A 23,111-nucleotide genomic window follows, 5' to 3' on the forward strand; every position below is an offset into this window, starting at 1 on the left:
TCATTATGGCATTCCAGGCCATCCAGAGGCAATGCAGCCTTCCTATCCAGCACCCATACTGGCTTGGCAAACTGTTACCTGATTACAAGTCTTGTCTCACACAGCCTTCTCCTGGAATGCCTACGCCCACCTCCCCAGGTCAAAATCCTTCCTCCTTCAAGGCCTGGATACAGCCCCACCTTCTTCACCAAGTCTTCCCCAGCCATCCCAGCCCAATCAGGTGATGACCCGTGGATGAGCTCTTGACTTGGTCACTCTCCTGCCTCCCAGATACCCATGCTCGTCTGCCTCCTTTCCCAGTCTGCTCGGCTCTGACCAACCCTATCTGCCAAGCAGTCTCCCGGTGATTCTTACAGTAAATTCAGAATGGTAGTCTGCCCTCTCCAACACCACCACCATCCCAGCTCCAATTTCTTCATGTCCCCTGGCCTCCTCGAGCAGCCTCCCAACGGGTTTATTTTGGGGGTGATAAAAATGTTCTAAACTTAGATTATGTAAGGGTTGTGCAACTTTATGAATAGACTGAAAACCACTGGACTGTATATTTTAAATAGGTAATTTTATGGTATGTGAGTTAAATTTCAATAAAGATTTCTTTTTTAGAAAAAAAGTCCTTCAGACATAGCGGAAACCGAACTATGGGACTGCTGTTATATAGGGATTTCTAGCCATGGTTCAGGACCCTGTACTACCTGGTTTGTGTCATAAACACTCAGGGTAAGCAACTCTTCTGAGGTTGCCCTCCCACCAGCCATTTGCAGAACACCTCTGTTCATCTGGCCAATCCCTGCCACCTCCAGGTTTTAGAGGAATGCTTCTGGGGTCCCAGCGTGTGATGACTGCATCTTCGGGCAGCTGACCTCTGGGGTCCCTTCCCTTACTAGCCATTCCCATCTTGTGGACCCTCAATTCGGTGACCTGTGTCTACACAGGGATCCCCTGGAGTGCTACTGCAGGCCCCCTGCTAAGGGGACAAGACTAGGCAGGTATGGGGAGGCACGAGGGAGGGCTGGAGGGCCTAACGATGCTGCCCAGGATCCATTCTCTATCCCAGAAGCCCTGGGACAGGCAGTTGGAAGTTTCCATCTCCCTTACCAGATGCTCCTGTTGCCCCCCACACCCAGAACTCCCAGCCACGTGGACACAGGGCACCTGTCCACCTGGGAAGTATTTAATGTATCTTAGGCTCAGGGTACAAAACACAGGGCAGGTGCTAACCCCAGGAAAGTCACCTAGCACCCAGTCAGCCACTTACCACTACTGCCAGGATCCCAGCCCCAGAGTAGTGGAGCAGTAGCCCTGGGATACCTAGGTCCTTTCCTGTTTGGGGAATGTGGAGGTGGTGACATGGGAGCCCAGAGGTTTCTGTCTCCCCTCCCCAGAAAACCCAGACTCAAGGATCAGAAAGGTCCAGACTTGGACCCAGAGCAGCAGATCCCCAGAGTAACCCTAGCTAAGAAGCAGACCTGATCTGAAGCCTGGCCCAGCTCTGTGGCCTTGGTCCTAGAAGAGGAGGAACCATCACCGCAATACCTGGTAGCAAAGGGAGGGGACAGAGATTCCTCTCCTGCCTTAAAAAATACTGTCTATGGGCGGCTGACCGAAGGTTGAGACCTGCTCCACCTTCCAAGCCAATTCTTCTGAGGACCACCAGGCCCACTTCTCTGATCCTCACTGCCAGGGCACTGTCCCTGAGCTCGTGCTGGGGAGGGGCTGTAGGGCAGGACAGGCCAGTGTCAGCTGAGGAATGATGCCTTTGCTTTGGGGGGCAGGAGCAGCTGCCCAGGGTAACCCCAGGAAGACCCACTGGGGAAGGGGTATTGGCTACCCAAGTCTTGGGCCTACCCCCAGACGCTCTGAACTGGATCCTGAGCCCGGGGAGGGCCCTTACTGAAAGGGAAGGCGGCAGGGGTTAGGAGCAGCAAGGGTAGTGAGGGGGGCCTGTGAGGACCAGCCCAGGAGACCCCTCTCTGACCTGCCCCAAAGGAGCTGGCACCCAGTTGCTTCTTCAGTCCAGGCCCCACTGGCCCCATGTCAGGTTAAGCAGGCTTATCTGCCCACTGCACAGGGAACATGTCCCACAGTGGCACCTCGAGCCCTTGCCTACAGCCGGCCCCCTTTGTTAAACTGGATACACCAGCGGGGGTTGGCAGCACCAGGGCTGAGATGGGTATGGTCCTCCTGACCCATGAGGGGCTGCAGCTCCTGCTGCTGAGGGATGTCTGCACTGCTCTCGCTGCGAGAGCGGCCAGCTTTGGCCAGGCTCGGGGGGAAGGCGAAGCTCAGGAGGGGATCAGAAGGCAGGGCAAGAGGGGCCTGGGGCTCTTCAGTGGCCAGAGAGTGGGGAGGCAGGTGGGTCATAGTTGGGGCCTGGGTACAGGGCGGGGAGGCCAGGCTCTCCAGGGACGAGATGCTCTGGTTCCAGCCTGTCTGCATGTCCACAGGCACGATCTTGGTGGTCTCTGAAGACACGTACACTGCCAGGTCTCCCTGCCCACTCTTCCAGGGGAGCTCCTTCTCCGCACAGGTTGGAGAGGGGGGAATGATGCGTGGGCTCGGGCACACCTCGAGGCTCCCTGGGGACAGAGAGTACATGCGAGCTCATTACCAACACAGTGGAATCCTTTGTCTAAGTACTCTTTCACAAATTCATTCCACAATAGCCATATTACATCCATTTGTGTAATTGTTTGATGACTGTCTTACTGAAGGGAAGGACCACAGATGGTTTTGCTCTGTTCTACCCCCAGCACCTAGCACAGGGCTGGGCACATAGTAGGTGCTCAACAAATACCGACTGAACAAAGGAAAATAAGTGAAGCAAGTGAAAGCAGGAGCCAACATTGAAGAAGCCCCATCTGCCATTAGCCCTCACTCGACTTGCAGCACCAGTTTAAGAGACCACATCTGGCCCAAACCCCATCCCAGGCAGCCATCAAGGGTGAGGGACAGCTCTAGGCTCCATGCCCAAAGCTTTGCTGCTGGGCCCCCTGCCTGAGCTCCTACCACAGCCCTCTGGTGGGACAGAGCCCAGGAGTGTGAGCTCATGCAAACCTAGCAGCAGGCTAAAGCTGGGCTGCAAAGGACGACAGAACAAAGCTGAGAATAAGCCAAGAAACCCAGAACTGCTGGTGGCGGGATTGGAGGCTCAGGCTCAGCCATGAATGAGGCCACTGCCTTACAGGAAGTCTAGGAAAGAGAAGCCTTCTGGCCACCTACCCCTCCCAGCTCTCCAAAGCCAAGCACAATGCCTTGCATATAGGCATTCAGTATGTATCAGAAAGAGCCCTGGTTGTACAATGGTTACATGCTCAGCTACTAACCAGGAAGGTTGGTGGTTTGAGCCCATCCAGCAGCTCCACAGGAGAAAGACCTGGTCATCTGCTCCTGTAAAGATTACAGCCTAGCAAACCCTATGGGGCAGCTGTACTCCATCACATGGGGTTGCTATGATGAAATCTACTTGAAGGCCCCTGACCATATGTATCAGAGTCCCTGAGTGATGGAATGCAAGGCTGGAGGTTCAAGTCCACCCAGAGGTACCCGGAAGAAAGGCCTGGCGATCTACTTCCAAAAAATCAGCCACTGACAACCCTGTGGAGCACAGTTCTCCTCCGACATCTGTGGAGTTGCCATGAATTGGAATCAACTCAACAGTAACTGGTTCAGTATGTACCTGCTTATTAAGTCCAGAGTAGTCCAGTAACTTCTTGACTGAGCACATTATGAAATGTATTGATGCTGTGACTAAAAGTAAAAACTATGTCCCTTGGAAAAAAAAAAAAAAAATGAAAGCTCTGGAATATTAAAATTTTTTTTTTTTAATTCGGTGTCCACCTTTGAAGGGTATTGGGGAACTAACTCACTAGTCTGAAAACTGGTAAATAAAAGGAAAAAATCAATCATTTATCCATTCTTTCCTGTATGAACTGAAACTGAAAGTAGCCAAATTGATGAGAGGAAGTTCTTTATGGAAGATTCCAGCTAAGAAATGCAGATGCAAAGAGAGATAGAATACCATCATTGTGAAACCCCCAGTGAAATGCTGGATCTGGCAAGGATCAGTGGCTGATAAAACCATTCAGTGGAAAGCTGATGGGGAACTTGATAATGGATCAATTAGGATAATAATATCTGAACCCACTAATCAACGTTAACCTCACCAAAAGGCAAACAGATGGTATGTGCTTCCAGATGTGATACAACAGAAGGACGCCATCACCACCTATGAAGTGTTCTTACCAAAAAATTAAAACTGAAATCTGATCTAGATTTAACTATCAGTTGAAAGGAAATACAGGAGACAGAAAAAGATATTAAATGACACTTTGGGGATGCAATCAGCAAAATTCAGACAGGGAAAAACTATAGAACAAATGACCAGGTTTCTTCAACAAATACATTGCAAGGTAAAAAAAAAAAAAAATGGGCAGGGGAACCAATAGATCAGGGGTGTTCAACTTTGGCACTATTGACATTTTGGGCCAGATAACTCTTTTGTGATGGGGACTGTCCTGTGCATTGCAGAATGTTTAGCAGCTTCCCTGGCCTCTACCCGGTAGATACAAGTAGCACCCCCTAGTTGTAACAACCAAAAATGTCTCCAGACTTTACCAAAAGTCCCCTGGGGAACAAAATTGCTTCCCTCCCCCACTGGAAAACAACTGCTATAGGTTAAAAGAGACTTATCACCCAAATACGATGTGTGGGCTTGAAGAAACCTACTGTAAAAAATAGTGAAACAATCAGAGACACTTGGACATTAACTGGATGTTTGAAGACAGAGATTTTAGATATAATAATGGCATTGTACTTATATGTTTTTTAAAAGAATCCTTATCTTTCAGAGATACGTACTGAAGTATTTATTGATGAAATGATATCTGAGATAAGGTTCAGAAGAACCCTGTGGGGAGGGGTATGGCAGGGGCAGAGATGAAATAAGACTGGCTATGAGTAGGTAATTACTGAAGGTGAGTAGTGGATAAATGGGAATTTATTTTACTGTTCTGTCTACTGTTGTATATTTTGAAATTTTTTATAATAAAACATTTTTAAAAAGACATCTGAGTTGAACCAAAACTAATCCCTGAGGTCACTTTGTAGCTAAATAACAAACTGGCTCAAAAAATAAGGAATATCAACTGTAAGTACCAAAAAAACCAAACCCACTGCCATCGAGTCGATTCCAATTCATAGCGACCATACAGGACAGAGTAGAACTGCACCATAGAGTGTCCAAGGAGCGCCTGGAGGATTCGAACTGCCGACCTCTTGGTTAGCAGCACTTAACCACTACGCTACCAGGGTTTCCAACTAAAAATACAGCGCTCCTTTAAAAAAAATCACTTACATGAGACCAAACAGTCAACAATTACTTTAAAACAAAGATGAGACTGTAAGGGGGCAGGGAAACTAGATTAATGGAAGCGGAACAACTAAAATGGAAATAACGAGAACGTTCACGCATTGTGAAGAATGTAACCAATGTCACTGAACAACTTGTGTAAAAATTGTTAAATGGGAATCTAAACTCTGTGTAAACCTTCACCAAAAACACAATAAAATAATACTTAAACAACAAAAAAAAATATCTGAGTGTGCTTGGGCCAACCAGTAGTGATATTTAGCATTATGAGTGAATTAGGTCCTCAAGTATGGAAACATGTATGGTTTCTTCGTCCATAATAATTCCACAGTGATTAATTCAGCCTCCTCCTCCAGGTCAGGCTGCCACCCTCACCAGGGGCTCTACCTGAGGACAAGTGTGCTGAGTATGGTCAAAACAGAGCCTGCTATTAAGTTTGCCTACTACCTTATGTTCCCCACTAGACTGTAAAGGGGGCAGTATGGCAGTGAAAAGGCTGTTTGTTGCCTTTGGAGTCAGGTGGATCAAATTCACATTCTGGTTCTACTGTGTGACGCTGACAATGCACAGTCCCTTAGCCTCTATGAGCTCAGTTTCCCCATCTTGGTTGTTGTGAGAGTTGAGTAAGATCATGTCAAGTGTCTGATATAAAGGAGATGCTCAGTAAATGCTTTGGTGAATACATAAACCAAACCACACCCATTTGCCATAGAGTCAATTCCAACTCATAGCAACCCTATAGGACAGAGTAGAATTGCCCCATAGGGTTTCCAAGGAGCAGCTGGTGGATTCGAACTGCCGACCTTTTGGTTAGCAGCTGAGCTCTTAACCACTAGGAAAAAAAGAGTTGTCTGGAGTAGAAGCCAGGAGTGAAGAGAGAGGAGCCAACTGCACAGCCCAGGGAGGCAGAGAGGACACCATTACCTGAGACCTTGCCCTCCTGGAGAACCTCACTAGTGGCCCGAGCCACAAAGATGATCCCTTCGTCGTCCTCCTTCTCCGTCTCTGAACTGTCACTCTCCTCCTCCTCCTCCTCCTCAGACTCCACGGTTAATATCACAGCAGCTGGACAAGGACAAGGGCAGAGTCAGGGCAGCCAGCCCAGCAGCTGCCTCTAGGTACTACACATTCCCCTGGTGACTCCCTGTCCACCCAGGCAGAGCCCATGATTGGCAGAGGCACCTGCTTTCTCCTCTGGCTGTTTCATCAGTTAGGTAGGCTTACTACCTCATGTTCCTCACCAGACCGTGAGGCGGCAGGGTGGGCAAGAGTGCTGGAACAGGGCGGGGGGCTTGAGAGCAAGGGAAGTGTGATTACAAAGCCCAAGGAGGCGACCAGAGAAGGCGAGGTTCTCGGAGGAGGCCATAAGAGAAGTCAGACTTTTCAGCTCTCCCAGTCTCTCCTCTCAGACACAGATCCCATCATCAACTGGAAATGGGAGCATATTGAGAGCTGGAAGGCCCGTTAAAGTTCAACTCATCCAAACTTCTGGTTTTGTAGACAGGAACACTGGGCCCCAGGGTCCATCCATCCTTCAAAACTTCCCCTTCTCCCCATGACACCTTTTCTACATTGTTCAAGTCCTCAGGGCCTGTAGCCCATAGTTAATAAGTCACCTCCTGTCACAAACTTTTTTTTTTTTTTTTTTTGTCACAAACGTCCAATAACTTTCGACCATTTCCAACTCTGAAATCAAGTTTCCCCATCTAGTCCCAGAGGGAAAGAGCCCAGCTCATGGTACTGAATGTACCACAGAAGAGGGCCTCTAGGATTCTGGCTGATGGACTTCTGCCCTTTCCCTCTCATTCTCAACCCCACCCCTGCTCCCTGCTTGCCTGTGTCCTGAAAGCCCACGTCTCGAGGAGGTTTCCCATTTGTAGTCCCAGTGTTAGCCACACCATCCTTCTGAGGACCAAGAAAGAAAATCTGAGCCTCTGGCCCTGGCTCCCAGACCCCAACCCTGTCCTGGGTAGGGTCAACAGGAGGACAACCCTTCCTAACCCAGCAGGGGGAGAATCTGTACCTGGGCAGGTCAGACCCAATGGTCTTACCATCCCTTGGCCAATTAGGTAAGAGTTGGTGGAGTCCAAGTAACCTGTGCCCCAGCAAGGGCTCTGGATGCTTCAGTCTGGCCTTAATTAGTGGCTCATGGAGTTGCCCCTCAGGGCAGGAGCTCCTGCTGCCTCCCAGCAGGTGACCACATAACTAAGAAGCTGATCTCCCTCTAAAAGCTTCTCCTTACCCTTCTGGGGTTCCAGGAAGTTCTAAGAGGTAACTTAAACTGCTGTAACCATCGAGTCCCTGAGGGCAGGAATATCCAACTAGGCTCCTCTAAGCTGGATTCCAACACTTGGGGGCTCAAAACTGCCTGTCAGCCTCCAGCCTCAAACAGAAATCCGGGAAGGGACATGCCTTCTTGCGGCCAGCCTTGCGGAGTCGCGGCTTGCTCTTAGTGAAGCAGATGTTGTGCTTGGTGGATTTAAAGGATTCCAGCCGCCGCTTCATGTTCTGCTGGAAGACCTCTTTGTCCTGACGCTCCCGGGCATCCTCTGAGATGAAATGACGGCTACAGCTGGCTTTGTACTAGCAATGACAGCACCACCCTGCGGTGAGGCTGGGTGCCTTGGCCTCCCACAGGGACCCCAGCCCACAGCCCCAACACATTTAACACAAACCCTGCCGGTGGGTTTTTCCAGACCTAGCCAAAGATTAAAAAAAAAAAAAAGGGCAATAGTGACCCAGCCAGGGATTCTGCATTCTCAGTTCACTGGGAGAAAACTTCCCTTATCCCAGAGCTTATCCCCCCAAATCCAGCTTGCCCATCCCCTGTGCCTTTTCCCTTCTCTCTGATTTGAAGTGACAGGAGGCAGGAGCCCCTTCCCAGGCTCCTCACTTCTCAACCCGGGCCTCTCCCTTTTCTCAGCTCACTCCCTCCATCCCCATCACTCTCCTGCTACCTCTATTTCTCACTCTCCTTCAATCTTTCTTCAATCTATCCTTCGACATTGGCTCCCTCTCCTCTGATTTCAAGCATGTGCTGGCCTTCTCCTCCTTGAAGAAAGCTTTTTCACTGAACCCACTGCCTCCCTTCTTCTTGCCAAATTTTTATAATTTGATTCAGACACCACTTTTCCTCAGACCCATTACTTCCTTAAATACCAAACTGCCTTCTCCCTGGTCACTAGTTCCATGGCCTCAGCTTGAGCCCTGGCCTGACCTCCAGGTAGCATCCAGACCTCTTTCCACCCAGGCCTCTGAGACATCATCTGTTACTGCTTCTCCAAGGATTCCTTCCCTCTTCTCCTCACCAGCTCCCCTTCCTTTTCTTCCACATGCATTCTTAACAGTGTTATCCTTGGCCCTCTTCTATCCCTCTAAATGGTCAGCCCAGAGAGCTTATCCAGTCTCTCAGCTTCAGCTACCCCAGTGATACAGACCTGTGGCTCCCAAACACTAGCCATCAGTCAGCTGCATTTGAATCACTTGGGGAATGTATTAGGAATAGAGATTTGTAGTCCCACTCTATACTATGCAGTTTACTATATATGCTACACAGATTCAGAATCTCCAGGAAGTGAAACCAGGAGTATATATTCTGGCAAGCTCCCCAGGGGATTCTGAGGTAGCCAGGCAAGGAAAACTGATATACATGGCTTCCAAATCTTTATCTCCAGCCCTTTCCTCTCAAACTACAGTAAAACCTGCAAAAGCCGGAACCTGTGTAAGGCGGAAACTGTCAGAGAAGGAAAATTCAAATATTTTCCACTAAAAGGAGCAATAGAAAACTGGTAAGACTGCACCCTGTCACAGGCAGAAACTTGAAAGACCCTGAAAAACAAGGCAGTCCCATCAAGTTCTGGCTTTCACAGGTTTCAGTGTATAATCTTATATTTCTAACTGCATACTAGACACTTTTCTCTAATGACACTTCCGTGAAGAACATGAAGGATTATAGACTGTGTTATGGTACAGCTAAGTGGATTCAGAGCTGGTTGAGTAACCATACCCCAAAAATGCTTGATCCACGTCAATCTGGAGGAAGGTCTTTAGTAGCATGCAACAGGGCTCTGTCCTCAGCTCTATCCTGTTCAACGTTTTTTATGTTGATTTGTTAACAGGCTTAGCAAATTTTCAGATGATGTGAATCTGAGGAGATATCTGATGGCAGAAATGGAATCCAAATGATGGAATGATGGGCTAAATCAAATAAGATGATATTTAACAGGGATAAGTAAAATCTTACTTCAATTTTTTTGGTTTTTTTTTTCTTTATTGACTACCTAAGACTAAACCCACTGACCATTCTTACACACACACAGATACAGAGAGACCACCAATCATTATGTACTTCTTGATGTGATACAATAAAAAAGATATACTATACCTATTGAATGTTCCTGAATCTGAACAGGAAACACAGGGATGGAGGAACATGTTAAACAACACCATTGGAATACAATCAGCAGAGTCTAGAAAATGGGAAATTCTCCAAGACAAAGTATCCAGTTTCTTCAATAAATAAATAGCAAGAGGAAGGAGGAACTTTTTTTTTTTTAATGACAAGACATATTTACCAAATGCGAAATGTGGACTTTACTTGGATCCTGATTTGAACAAACCAGCTGTAAAAAGATATTTATTGGATACTGACTGGGTATTTAATGATAAGAAGGAATTATTGTTATTCTTTTTAAGTGGTAATGGTACTATGGTTATACATAATTTTTAAAGAGTTCTTACCACCTAGAGATACATACTGAAATATTTAGAGATGATAACTGGGATTTTCTTTAAAATAAGAAAAGTATAGATAAGGTGTGGTGGGGTTATTACATGTAACAAGCCATACATTGATAATTATTGGAGCTGAGTGATAAATGGGAGTTTATTATTTTATTCTCTAGTTTGTGTATGATTGAAATTTTCTGTAAGAAAAAATCATTAAAAAAAAAATAGGTTGGAGGAGACAGAGTTTGACAGCCATTAACATGAGGAAGACATGTATAGGGGTTTGCCTGACTGTAAGGACGATATGGGGGCCCAGGAGAGTGAATCAAAGTGGGAGGATCCTGGGCTGCAGAAAGAGAATAGCAAGTTCCAGAATGAGAAAAGTGAGAAAGCCCCTCTGCCCTGCCCTGGCCAACCACAGCCGAAGCAGTACCTCCCACTCTGGGCCCCATTGCTTATGACCAGAGAAGACACACCAGGATGGTGCAGGGGACAGGAGGTGCTGGCCTGAGGGCAAGAAGGCCTGGGAGGAAGCTGTCTTCAATCTTTTAAAGACTTATTCCCAGAGCTGCAGAGTCAAATCAGGACCAGCGTGTGCAAGTTAAAGGACACCAATTCTGTCTCAACCATAGAAAGAGCCTTGACTATTAAGACCACTGGGAATGGCAATGGCTAGCTTCCAAGTTCAGAAAGGTTCAAGGTAATGGCTTGCTGCCCCCTTGCGGGAGTCACAACAGATTCCCCCCTGGATGAACTGGGCCCTTCCAGCTGCAAAGTTTTACGATCTGCATTGGACTAACACTACCTAAAACAGATGTCTGCCTTCGCCATGCTAGCCGGGCCCGCAGGCTTCCTCAGCACTCCTGCTTCTGTCTGTGTCCCATCATTCTCCCAGTTATCTGCAAGGACAGTGTCCTCCATCTCCTCCTCTCCCCTTCAGGGCCAACCACCTAGTCCTATGTGCTCCTCTCCCTTCCCACCACCCACCTTGAATCCACAGTGTTTCACTCCAGCTTCCCAACTGGGACCCTGGCCTCTCAGCTCACCCCCTCCAATTTGATCTGCACTGTGCTACCAGAGAAGGCATTCTTAAAAAGTCCTTGTAGTAGTAAAAAAAAAATTCCTCAAAAAAAGAAAGCCCAAAAATTCTCATTACCAACAAGATGAAGCCCAAATTCTTCAGCTGGGCACCTACAGCTCTCCACATGCTGGCGCCAACCACCTCTTGAACCTCTCTGATCATCATCACCTCCTCAGACCCACACCACCTTTCCCCTGGAATTCTTGTACCTGCCTGCTCCTTGGAAACCCTATGGGGCAGTTCTACTCTGTCCTCTAGGGTCGCTATGGATTGGAATCAACTGACGGCAACAGGTTTGCTTTTTGCCTGCTCTCACCCTGCGGCGCGGCTTGTAGAGGCCTCCGCAGAGCAGGTGATGCATCACAGCATCCTCACGGTCCCGGCCACTGCGCACCGTGTCGATCACCTGCAGATCCAGACACGCTCCACTGCCACTCTCCCTCCTGCAGGGGGCAGGGAAAGTGGATGCTGGAGGGGTAGGAGACACAGGCCAGGGGAAGGCCAGGAACAAAGGTGCTGACAACTCTTCCCTAGAAGGGATTCAGAGAGAGCACCCAATGGAAAGGAGCTCCAGGAAGGAGAAGGGGGCTCAGGACTCACAGCAGGTTGGTGACAGAAGTTTCTGCCACAGAATTGCGGCTGGGCATCGAGGGCAGAGTGAGCCCTGTGGAGGACAAGACGTGGCCCCCCTGAAGCGGGGGTCAAGACAGAGGTCAGATGGAGGGTGGCCCAGACAGTTGGAAAGGTAATAAAAGGAATAACAACAGTTAACACTTACTTAGCTCTTTTGATGTGCCAGGTTCTGTGCCAGGCACTTTACATATTCATCAAATTCATAAAACTACGAAATGGGTACTCTTATTCCCTCTTTTTTATAGTTGAGGAAACTGAGGCTCAGAGAGGATATGTGACTTCAGTGATAAGAATAGAACCCAATCTGCTGACTCTAGAGTCCAACTATTTCCCACATTTTTCTACTGTGTCTGCCAGACTCTGACTGTTAGCACCAGGGCAGGCCGGTTCCTGTAGCTGCCACGTCACAAGACTATGGAGCCAACTGGGAATTCCCAGATCCCCACTGGGGACTGCCTGCCTGTTGCCCCCTCCAACCCTGCTCTGCTACCCTTCTGTCCACGCACCACTAGCTGCTGGCCCACCTGGTCCACAAAGCTGATGGCATCCCGGATGTTGAGTCTGTAGTACACATCCCAAATCTGGTCCCGAATGCGGTATGCTGACCGTCTCATCAGAAGCTGACTCAGGTACTTCTTGTCAAACTGCTCCCACCTACAGAGGTTGCCAAGCCCAGCCCTGAGTGCCATCCCCAAGGCCTGGCTGGCTGGCCCGCCCTTCCTCAGATGGGACAGGGCCACTGCCAGCACGGGCCTGGCTTTGTTGGTGTGGGCCTCAGCCAGGGGAATCTGAAGGCTAGTCCCTGCTTCTGTGGAAGTTAGGTTATGGGGAAGCCCAAGATTAACTGAAGTTATTAAAAATAACTGTGAAATTGAAACCATGACAAGAATTATAAAGGAGAATTACAGAGTGTACTGGGATTTGTCCTAGTCAGGGAGGACAAGGAAGGCCTCCCTAAGGAACTGATGCCTATGGGGAGATCTGAAGGATGAATTGGAGTAGGCAAAAAAGAGGACAATATTGCAAAGGCCCAGTGGGGGGTGGGGGGAGTGGGGAGTCCTGAGGTTCTAAAATAAGGTCCCTGTGATTAGCAGGCAGAGAGTAAAGGAGTGGGAGGAGCACAGTGAGGCTGGGAGTCTGGCAGGTGCCAAATCACACAGGGCCAGGCAGGAGACAATGGGGCACCTTATCCTGAGAGCACTAGGATGCCACTGGAGGGCTTCCAGCAGGGGTCATCCCACCTGAGCCTGGCTGTGCCTTTCTCAGAATTTATGGCACATGGCCCATGCTGCCCTGAGTGGTGGGGCTGCTGCTGCTGAAGGAGCCTCAGGGGCAGCTCCCTCACCTGTCCCTCCAGTAGTGGTAGCCATGGTGCCCCACAACGTCCTCCACTGCAGCCAGAATGTGGTCAAAAGTCTAGAAGAGGGATGGATGGGGGACTGGATCAGGACACTGCCCAGAATAGAAGAGAGGAGGGAGGGGATTCTGGTACCCACGTGCTCATGCAGCTCCTGGTTCAGGGTAGGTTTGTGGTGCTCACTCCTCTTTACCTTCAGCCACTTGACCAGCGGCTTGATGGTCAAGCCCTGAGGACAGGCAGTAGGTAAGCCCTACTCTACTCAGTTCCCTGTTGCCTTCTCTCCCCCACAGTTAGGCCTTAGCTTTTGTACCCCCACTCTGCTGCACTCAACGTTAGGGAAGGCAGGCCCCTGTGTTCCCCAGTAGGAAGAGAAGCCCCGGTCCCAGAGGCTCCAAGACTCCCCCAGGGCCTGCCAGACCCTCTCCCCACCCAGTCTCGTGGGCACTCCCACCTGCACGATGACCGTGAAGAAGACCACCACAATAGTGGTGGCCACAAAGTAGTCCTTGGCAGGGACCTTGGTCCTGTCCAGTAGGATGACGAGAGCAAAGGCCACAGCCCCCCGCAGGCCCCCATAAGACATCACCACCTGGTCAATCTTGTCCAGAGGGACCAGCCGGAACTGATTCAGCACCCACGTCTGCAGGACTACGCCTACAGCAGGAGGGAGGCCAGTGGGAGCAGGGCATTGGGAGTGGAGGGCACCAAGGATCTAGGCTAAGGTCTTAAAGGGGCTGGGAGAGGTGAGCAGCAAGAGGAGCTGACAGGGATGAGGACTCAGACTGGGGGCTGAGCTGCAGTGGGTGGGGCTAAGCAGGGTAGGAAGGAGAGAGGGAAGGCAGAGGGTGCCGACAATACCGAGGGCTCGGAAGAACAGGATGAAGACGAGGGTGCCCAGCACCAGCCCAGAGTCCCAGGCCCACTTAGAAGAGTCCACAGCCGAGATGCCGAGCAGCATGAAGATGACAGTTTCAGCACAGCTGGCTAGAGTCTTCATTGTGTACTTGACAGCTGTGCGTGACTTATGGGAGATGTTGGCCTCCACGTACTTCTTACAGCCCAGGCCACACATAGTCACCCTGGGAGAGGGATGGAGAGAGAGGGCAAGTGAGGAGGGCGGCAGGGCATGGCCTCTGGGGTTTGAACATGCTGCAGGAGGGGGGTTGCCCATCACAGGATACCAGGCTCTCAGAGCTGAAGCCCAGAGAGGTATGGGACTGTCCCAAGGACACACAGCAGTTAGTGGTGGTCCTGGAATAAATGCCTCCTGGAAGCCCCTATTGGAGTGCTACGGCCACGAGACCCAGTGGCACCAGGCCTCGGATTTCACTTCCAGCTCAGCCCAGGCCCCAGTGAGCATTTCCAGTGGAGGAAGATTGGGTTCTGAGGTGCCCAGGACAATTCTGGAGACAGATCCTGAAACATTACCTGAGGCTCACTGTCTCCCCAAGGGAATTTGAGGCTCCTGCTACCACAAGGGCTCAGGGAAACCTATGGACTCCTCAGGGTCCTGCCTCTGTCCCTGTGAGGGGCAACCATCTCCTGTGCCCTCTCCCAGCTGCCTGCCTGCAAGGCCCCCAGGACTCACGCAAGAATGGCGGAGAGCGAGGCCATTTCAGCAGTGAGGTAGGCTGCATAGGCGAGGAGGAAGACCAGCAGCGGCTCGATGATGCGGACCCGCTTGGTGAAGCGTGTGGTCAGGGCCAGGAGGAAGGCAAAGACTAAGCCCACAGCTGCCCCGCCCAGACTGACCACAAACAGGGAGGCTGGGGGAGGAGTGGGTTGTCAGCATGACCCGTGGCCTGGACCTTACCCAGGCTGACAAAACTGCTGCCTGGCAGGGAGTGGAGGATGATGCCCACCACACTCCCTGGGGGTCAGGATTCCGGAGCCTGGTTCCCAGGAAAAGCCCCTCCTGCTCTGGTTCTCAAGACCCCAGTTCTCCATAGAGGAGGGAAGGGAGTGAGGCAGACCCCAAACAGCCTCCTCTTTCCTGATGCCAGGGTTAGGGGGCCTCAGCAAGCCAGGGGAGGAAGACCTCCAACGCCAGCCAAGAGGGGGGAAATACTGACCAATTCCCTTCAGGTAGTCAGTGGCCTGCACGTTGGCTGAGCCCATCTCCACAAAGGAGTTGCAGACCTTGTACAGCACCTGAGTGAGAAGAGAAGAGTCAAGATGGGGCAGGGGAGGCAGCATTGGGACTGCTGAGAAAATGTGAATGTTTCTTCCCACAGGGGTCTCAGGGAGGGGCTGAGCTGGTTCCTCAGACAGCTCAAGTGTTCAGGGTGTAGCAGCCTGGAGTCAAGGAATGGCAGCCAGCTGTGTACTCTCACCACGGTGACTGCATCGTTGAGCAGGGACTCGCCAAAGACGATGATAAAGAGGGTCTCATTGACGTGCACCTCCTCAAAGACAGCCAGCACGGCCACAGGATCCACCGCTGAGATAAGGCTCCCAAACAGCAGAAAGTCCAGCAAGCCGGCCTGCACCCTAGGGGCTTTGGAGGGAGAGAGAGGGGACAGACCAGTAATGGGTGAGGGCAACCCAGTCTCCTACAGCCTCCATCCCACTGTGAAAACAGGGAAGCCCAGAGAGGAACTGGGATGACAGGCAGAGCATTGGCTTGCAGCTCAGGAGACCTGAGCCGAGCTGCCTATGCCTAAGACCTGGATGTGTGATATTGGCTCAGTCACGTGACCTCTCTGAGCCATGCCTCCCTCACAAGACCGCTGCGAAAATCAACCCTGGAGATGACTATGTAACCTATGTTACCTGAAAAGCTAAAGTGGCACTGATAATAAAAACTGCAATGACGGTAATAACCACCAGACGCTGGAAACTGGCTGCCGATTGGCTTTATTAGGGAGAAGAACAAAAGCTGGCGCTTTCTGCCATACCTGTGGTTCTCATCTAAGGGATGTGACACTCACAATTTTCAGCAGGAGGGGGAGGGGATATCAGGTATCAGTCTACAAAGGCTGAATATAGTATGAAAATACCACAGGTACGACTTGAACTTGTCGTATAGCTTCTCTGAGCCTCATCTGTAAGGAGTGGTGAGCTTGCCTTGGAAATAGTAACAGAATTTATTATTTAGCTAGTGTCTAATACATAGTAAATATCCAATACATATTACCTGTTACTATTATTATCATCATTATAGTCTGATGTCTTCCCTTCCCTTCCAGCCCCAAAGACTTCACTAAGTCAATGGGGAAACCAGTTTGGGGTCCCCAGGTGGAAATTGCAAATCTCTCCTCATACCTTGGGAAAAGACTGAATTGCCAACATTCTGGGATGAACGGATTTCTCAGAGCAGAAAACGAGGAAGGAGGGAGCGTGACAGGGCAACCTGAAGGCAAGGAGCCTCAGAAAAACAGACCTTTCCTACTAACCTTGGACATGATATCAAATCAATTTAAAGGGCTAATTCATTCAACGGGAAAAATTATATCCCAGCAGGGTTGTTATGAACAGTCAATAAGATAAGGAGGAACACCCAGTACAGTGTCTTGTATTTTGTGGATATGTAATATATGCTTATTAAAAATAATAATAAAAGCAGAAAATCACCTTGACATGGCCTGGGCAGAGGCAGGACAGGAGGCCCTTGCAGGAGAAGTAAGCTTGCCTCAGGGAAGCGGGATTGGCAAGTGGCAGTGTGGTAAAAAAGGGCAGGAGGCAGCAGAGTGGTGATGCGGGCTCACTAGCTTTGGCAGCCCACACACAGCTGGGAGCCAGGCCTGCTCAGCTGTCATGCTGCAGAAGCGCAGCCTTGACTGGCAGAGACTTAAACAAGGGCTGGAGGCCCCATCTGGGGTGGTGCCTTTCAATCCAGGTGGGCCTGGCAGGGACCTACGGCAGGGCTCCCAGAGCACAGCTCTCACCCACATAGGATCTCCAGAGCTGGAGAAGAGGGAAGTAGGGTGACAGCTGGCAAATCTTCCTCCTGCGGGCCCAGGTCTTAGCGTCACTCACCCACAAGTCCAGCCTGCTGTAGGCCCCAGAGGGCAGCTCCTGTTGTGAAGGCATTCCAGAGTGTGCCTACTACTGCATAGGTGAGGATGGCACCCAAGTTGTCAAAGAACAGCCGGCTGGGCATGAAATAGCCGGAGTCCAGCACGATAGGGGGCAGCAGGAAGAGAAAGAAGGTGCCTGGCTCCAGCTGGTACTCAGCTTTCTTGGCCACAGCCAAGACAATGCCCCCTAGTACCAGGCCCAGCAAAATCAGCAGGCAGCTCTCAGGGACCAGAGACGTCACTTTCCGGGACAGGTGAAACACTACAATGCAAGAAGAGGACAGGAGGTAACTGTCATAGATTGAATCGTGTCCCCCCAAAAATATGTGTCATCTTGGTTAGGCCATGATTCCCAGTATTGTGTGGTTGTCCTCCATTTTGTGATTGTAATTTTATGTTGAGAGGATTAGGGTGGGATTGTAACACCATCCTCACTCAGGTCACCTCCCTGATCCAAGGTAAAGGGAGTTTCCCTGGGGTGTGGCCTACACCACCTTTTACCTCTCAAGAGATAAAAGGAAAAGGAAGCAAGCAGAGAGTTGGGGACCTCATACCACCAAGAAAGAAGCACCAGGAACAGAGCCTGCGCCTGAGAAGCTCCTTGACCAGGGGAAGGTTGAGGATAAGGACCTTCCTCCAAAGCCGACAGAGAGAGAAAGCCTTCCCCTGGAGCTGAGGCCCTGAATCTGGACTTGTAACCTACTAGACTGTGAGAAAATAAATTTCTCTTTGTTAAAGCCATCCACTTGTGGTATTTCTGTTATGGCAGCACTAGATAACTAACACAGTAACTGATAGTTTATGGGACACCCACACCCAGCTACAGGTTACCTAAGGTCAGGACCCCTGACCCTGGGACCAAGAAAGGAGAAAAGATATGCAGGATTCCCAAAATCTCCAACCTCCAGGGCTACAAACCCTCCCCTGCAACCAAATTTGCCTGTCTCTTGGCACTCCTATCATGCCCTGGCAACCTAGGCCTTTCGTTGCTTTTTCCCCTATAAATGCTCTCTCCTCTCTACCCTCATCCTCAGGGGACCTCACCTTTCTTGCCTCTCTCTGACTTCCCGTATCCACAATTATTTGAACCTCAGCAAATGCTACTTGATATATTTGCATGTATAACATGTAAAAGCAAGGTATATTTATATAAAACTTGGTATATTTGCATGTATAACATGTAAAACCAAGGGCTCTGGAATCAAGCTGCCTGGGTTTAAACCCTAGCTCCTCCATTTACTAGTCCCCTAAAATAAACTCTTGGGGCAAATAACTTCACCTCTCTGAACTTCAGTTTTCTTATCAGCAAAAGGGAAGTAAAAACAGTAATGATCTCATAGGACTGTTGTGAGGATTAAATAATCTATTCAAAAGCAGTTAACACAGTGCCTTATAGTAAACACTCAATAAATGTTTACCAAAAAAAAAAAAAACAGTTGCCAGGTTGATTCTGACTCATGATGAGTTCATGCGTACAGAGTAGAACTGCCTTCTGTAGAGTTATCAAGGCTGTGACCTTTCGGAAACAGATCGTCTCTGGGTGGATTTCAACCACCAACCTGTTGTTTAGTAGTGGAGTGCTTAACTGCTCCCCCAGGAATTCCTTCAATGTCATTGAAAAGAGAGAGTGGAGGGAGAGAGAGGGCTGTCTCATTAAAAAAAAAATTTTTTTTGTCTCATTAGGGGGAGAGTAATTAGGAGTGTGTAGCAAGGTGTATATAAGTTTTTATGTGAGAGACTGACTTGATTTGTAAACTTTCACTTAAAGCACAATAAAAATTATTAAAAAAAAAATGCACCTGTCATTATATTGGAAACCCTGGTGGTGTAGGGGTTAAGTGCTATGGCTGCTAACCAAAGGGTCGGCAGTTTGAATCCACCAGGCGCTCCTTGGAAACTCTATGCGGCAGTTCTACTCTGTCTATAGGGTCGCTATGAGTCAGAATCGACTCGATGGCAGAGGGTTGGTTTGGTCATTATATTGGAGCCCTGGTGGTACAGTGGTTAACAGTTCCGTTGCTAACCAAAAGGTCAGCAGTTCAAATCCACCATCATTATATGTCCTGCCTCCCTATCTAGACCATGACGCACACTATACCTCCTAGGAGCATTGTATACCTCCTTGCCCTATATGCTTTTCATTACACAGGGTCTCAAAGGACTCGCTAGTTAAAAAAGTATTGGGGGAGATGAGAGGGCAGAGGTGTCCAGAAGCTACCCAAATGTACACGAGGAGGGAGAGGGAAGGGAAGTACTGTGCTATCTCATCAGAGGGAGAGCAGTTAGGAGTGTATATAGCAAGGTGTATATAAATTTTTGTGTGAGAGACTCACCTGATTTGTAAACTTTCACTTAAAGCACAATAAAAAGAAAAAAGTATTGGGTTTACAGTCAGAAAGCCTCCAGGTATTCTCCCAACTCCTTCACTTTCTGTGTGATCTCAGGCAAATTATTCGATTAACCTGAACTTCAATTTTTCGGTAATATGGGAAAAATACCCATTACAAAGGGTGAGAATGAAACTATATGACATGTGAGTGAGCCTAGAATGATTTCAGACACATGGCAGATGCTCAACAAATGTTAATTGAATATGACTGGCTGGGGGGAATAATAAATCTGTCCGTAGGAAAAGAGGACAGGTAAGAAAAGGGTTTCCTCCACTATAGCCTACTCCTACCTTTAACCCCTAAAATAAATTCTTTTGGCTCTCCCCTGAGCCCAGAGACCATGAGTGAACACATCGTATCTCTTACCATATAATTCCTGGGAGAAGCCTCCATGTTAGTTTGTGTGAGACTCTACGCCAAGCAGTGCCCTTTGGAAGTTGTACCCACAGGGCCTAGGGTAGTGCCTGGCAGATAAGGAGCTGTACACAGAGATTTGTTGAATAAAACAAACAAAAAAAACTCATGCGATCAAGTCAATTCCGACTCATATTGACCCTACAGGACAGAGTAGAACTGCCCCATAGGCTTTCCAAGAAGCAGGTGGTAGACTCGAACCGCCGACCTTTTGGTTAGCAACCATAGCTCTTACCCGCTGTGCCACCAGGGCTACTGTTGAATAAAAGAAAAAAAAAAAAAGCAAAACACTCCTAGCGATGAAGCTGGGGAACTTGTCCCTGAACAGTCTACTTATCTTTCTTCTCCTCTCTGAGGATTTTTTTCGGCTATGGTGAAGGAGGCTCTTTCTCTTCTCCTACCTCCAAAAGATGTGTCACCCAAGCTAGAAAAAGCACTATGATTTATGCGGGAAACTACTGTCGTTGCTATAAACCTTAAGTAAGACAGGAGCCCTCCTGCAACTCAGAGACTTTGCAGCAAACCCCCTTTTTAGCTTCCAAATCTGAGGCTCCTCCCACTTTTCTCTCAGAGCTCAGGGGCCTCTAGGAAGCTCAAGGATCTCCCCACACTCATCCCCCTCCTCCCGCCTTCAGGGTCCCTATTCTGTCCTCGCCTCCGGAGTATGCACCAACCCCCACCCTGCCATCGAAGAGCCATCACAGAAGCCAGTTCTCCAGCAGAATCAGGCTCCCTGAGGCATTTCGAGCCCCCCTTTCAATTATTATTAATTTTGGGCTGCCACAGCAGAGTGGCTATTCTGCTCCTGACCAGCCCCCCTTCCCCAGCCAGTAGTGTGTATGGTGTGAGGGGAGGGTGGGGGGTCAAATTCTAGGCTAAGTGATTTCTACATAAAGGCTGTATTGGGAGACTGGAGTACAGGCTGTGCCAGTATAGATGGGGAGTGAGTAGCAACACTCAGCTATAATTAGTCACCCCACAGCAGAGTCTGCACAAAGAGTGGGGGGGGGTCTCTGGTGGGAGGAGGGGCCACTGGCTGCTCTGAAGGGGGAGGAAGGGGCAGAGGAAGGAAAAGCAGCTCTATTCAGGGAAAGAGTCTGAAGCACAGCCTTCAGTGTTGTGAGGTCAGGAGGTTAGGTGCATGAAAGCATCTAGTAGTGCCCACAGCTCCAATAACGGAAGTTTCCTACACCCTGAAATGGGAAGACTGTAGATCTGACTTGGGGAAGAGGGGTCCCCCATCTAAGCACAAGAAGGGGGCCTCTTTAGGTGGGAAACACAGAGGGGTGCTAGAGGAAACGTGGCAGCTTAGCGTTCCAAGAGAATGGACAGTGGGATGTGGTCTCCAGGGAAGGCTGCTTCCTCAGGACCAGAATGCCTAGGTTCATTGGAGAATATCATTCCCTAATGTCCCCTGCTGGCAGAGGTTCCTGAGAGGCTGGGGACCGAGGAGAGCTCACTGCAAGGGGAAGAGAGAAGCAGAGAGGGGTTCTTCTGGACACAGGAACCCAGGGCTGGGGCTGAAGGAAAGAGCTGGGACAGCTCTTGAGGGGAGGCGAGTCCTCAGAGCTCCCAAGGGAGGAAAAGGGGAGAAGGAAGACCCAGAAAAGGCGGTGCAGGAACTGGGCGGGCGACCGGATTTTAGGACTCGAACCTAAGTCTGGTTACCGTGTGTGAAGCCACCGGGATCTGGTGGCTTGGGGGGCCAGGGGCCGGTCGGATGCCGGGTGCCGGCCTGGTGCACGCATACACGCACTCACCGATCTTGGCTAGGCTGGCCACCAGGATCCACAGGGCCACCAGGTAGGGCGCCTCCACCTCGTGCCACTGCCAGCGGAAGAGCGCCAAGCTCGGGGGAGGCTCGCCCGGTGCCCCTGGCTCCTGGGTAGGTTCTCCCTCTGCCGCGGCCCCAGCCAGAGGCAGCCCGAGGAGGGGCAATGCGGCGCGCAGCATCCTGCCGCCTGCCCAGCCGCCCTCCCGGCACTGCACAGCCGCCGGCCCCGCGTCGCAGCCGCCGCCTACCGGGCGCCCCCGCGTCACAGGCACGTGGGTCCCGCTCCCCCCAATCCTGGCTCTGATACCCCCAAGCCAGGTCCGGAATCGAGACCATGCCCCAGGCAGCCGTAGTGGGGACCCCCTTTCCTCCTCGCCTCTAAACCTGCCTCTGCTCCGGAAATCCCCCCAATGCAGCCCTCTCCCCGCAAGTCCCGCAACATACTCTTTTTTGCTCCTGCAAACCTTCTCAAAACCTTCCCCCACTCGGATTCAGAGCTCGTGTGGCCACGACCCTCCAGGGGCACAGCGGCGTCCTGCCTGCCGGAGGGGTCAGCCGGTAGCCAGAAGGGCCGGGGTCCGCCCGGCGGCGGGACTGAGATGGCAAGGGCACGGCGCCTCCACCCAAGTGGCGCCCCACCGCGCGGGGCCAGCTCCAGGTACCGAGGCGGCCGGCCCCGCGCTGCCCAGTGCAGACGGCAGGTGGCAGTGCGCGGCCGCCCTCAGCGCCGCCAGCGCAGGCATGGGACCCTCCCTTCCCGGCCCTCAAGCCCACCCAGCGCCGCGCACGCGTACTGGGAGCGCCCAAAAAGCCGTGACAGTCAACGCGGTGCCCAGAAACCCCAAGGCCGAAAGAGGGCCCAGCTCGTTCCAGGCTGAGAAGGAGGCTCATCTCTCATCTGTTAAACCGGGTTTTCTCTTCTTGCGTTTTCCATGAAACTGGGGGGAACGTATCTCACTTTTTTGCGTAACTGTGGGAAACCCAGCCGATCGATTCCTTTCAAATTAAGAGGATGCACCCAACTTTTTCCCGAAATCTGCGAGGTATTCTCGTCTTTCATCAAACTGAGGAGGACCATCTCCATTTTTCATATAGGTTGAGGGGCACCCATTCCACTTCTTCCTCAAAACTGAGGGGAACGTGTTCTACTTTCCCCTTCGAACTGAGAGGCATCCCACCATTTTCCCAGAATTGAGGACCTCTTCTTCCCCAACTAAAGGGAAGTGACCCCACCTCTTCCTTCAAACTGAGTGGAATCCATCTCACTTCTCCCTCCAAAATGAAAGGGACGAGCCTCATTACTTTCTCCAAATGAGAGAAATCCATCCACTTCATCCCGCAAAG

General features: G+C 50.4%; 1 protein-coding gene across 2 annotated transcripts; it reads right to left on the bottom strand.

Annotated features, from left to right (window-relative positions):
* Positions 1-510: 510 nt before the first annotated feature.
* SLC9A5 (solute carrier family 9 member A5) lies at positions 511-21,946 on the bottom strand. Of its 2 annotated transcripts, XM_003417178.4 has the most exons (16): positions 21,754-21,946; positions 17,149-17,451; positions 15,504-15,667; positions 15,243-15,321; positions 14,759-14,936; positions 14,029-14,249; positions 13,622-13,824; positions 13,307-13,396; positions 13,156-13,226; positions 12,335-12,464; positions 11,778-11,866; positions 11,494-11,620; positions 7,781-7,951; positions 7,204-7,273; positions 6,293-6,433; positions 511-2,576 (listed from the first exon to the last, which is right to left on the bottom strand). In XM_003417178.4, the coding sequence occupies exons 1-16, from the start codon at positions 21,944-21,946 to the stop codon at positions 2,104-2,106; spliced, it is 2,703 nt and encodes a 900-aa protein (XP_003417226.2). In that variant the 3' UTR covers positions 511-2,103. The 2 variants fall into 2 exon arrangements, with proteins under 2 accessions (XP_003417226.2, XP_064129991.1); XM_064273921.1 differs by lacking the exons at positions 6,293-6,433; positions 7,204-7,273; positions 7,781-7,951 and having other exon boundaries at positions 2,255-2,576.
* Between the last annotated feature and the right edge of the window lie 1,165 nt (positions 21,947-23,111).

The sequence above is a fragment of the Loxodonta africana genome, chromosome 21 (assembly GCF_030014295.1).
Source record: "Loxodonta africana isolate mLoxAfr1 chromosome 21, mLoxAfr1.hap2, whole genome shotgun sequence".
Lineage (NCBI taxonomy): Eukaryota > Metazoa > Chordata > Mammalia > Proboscidea > Elephantidae > Loxodonta > Loxodonta africana.

Bases quoted from the DNA above. Each gene is read 5' to 3' on its own strand.
- SLC9A5 (XM_003417178.4), bottom strand. From the start codon at position 21,946: ATGCTGCGCGCCGCATTGCCCCTCCTCGGGCTGCCTCTGGCTGGGGCC. The intron at 13,397-13,621 runs GTGGGAGTGCCC...GCCTGTCCTCAG, and splicing joins TCTTCACGGTCATCGTGCAG to GGCTTGACCATCAAGCCGCT. The intron at 6,434-7,203 runs GCAAGCAGGGAG...GTCCTTGTCCAG, and splicing joins CGTGGGCTTTCAGGACACAG to CTGCTGTGATATTAACCGTG.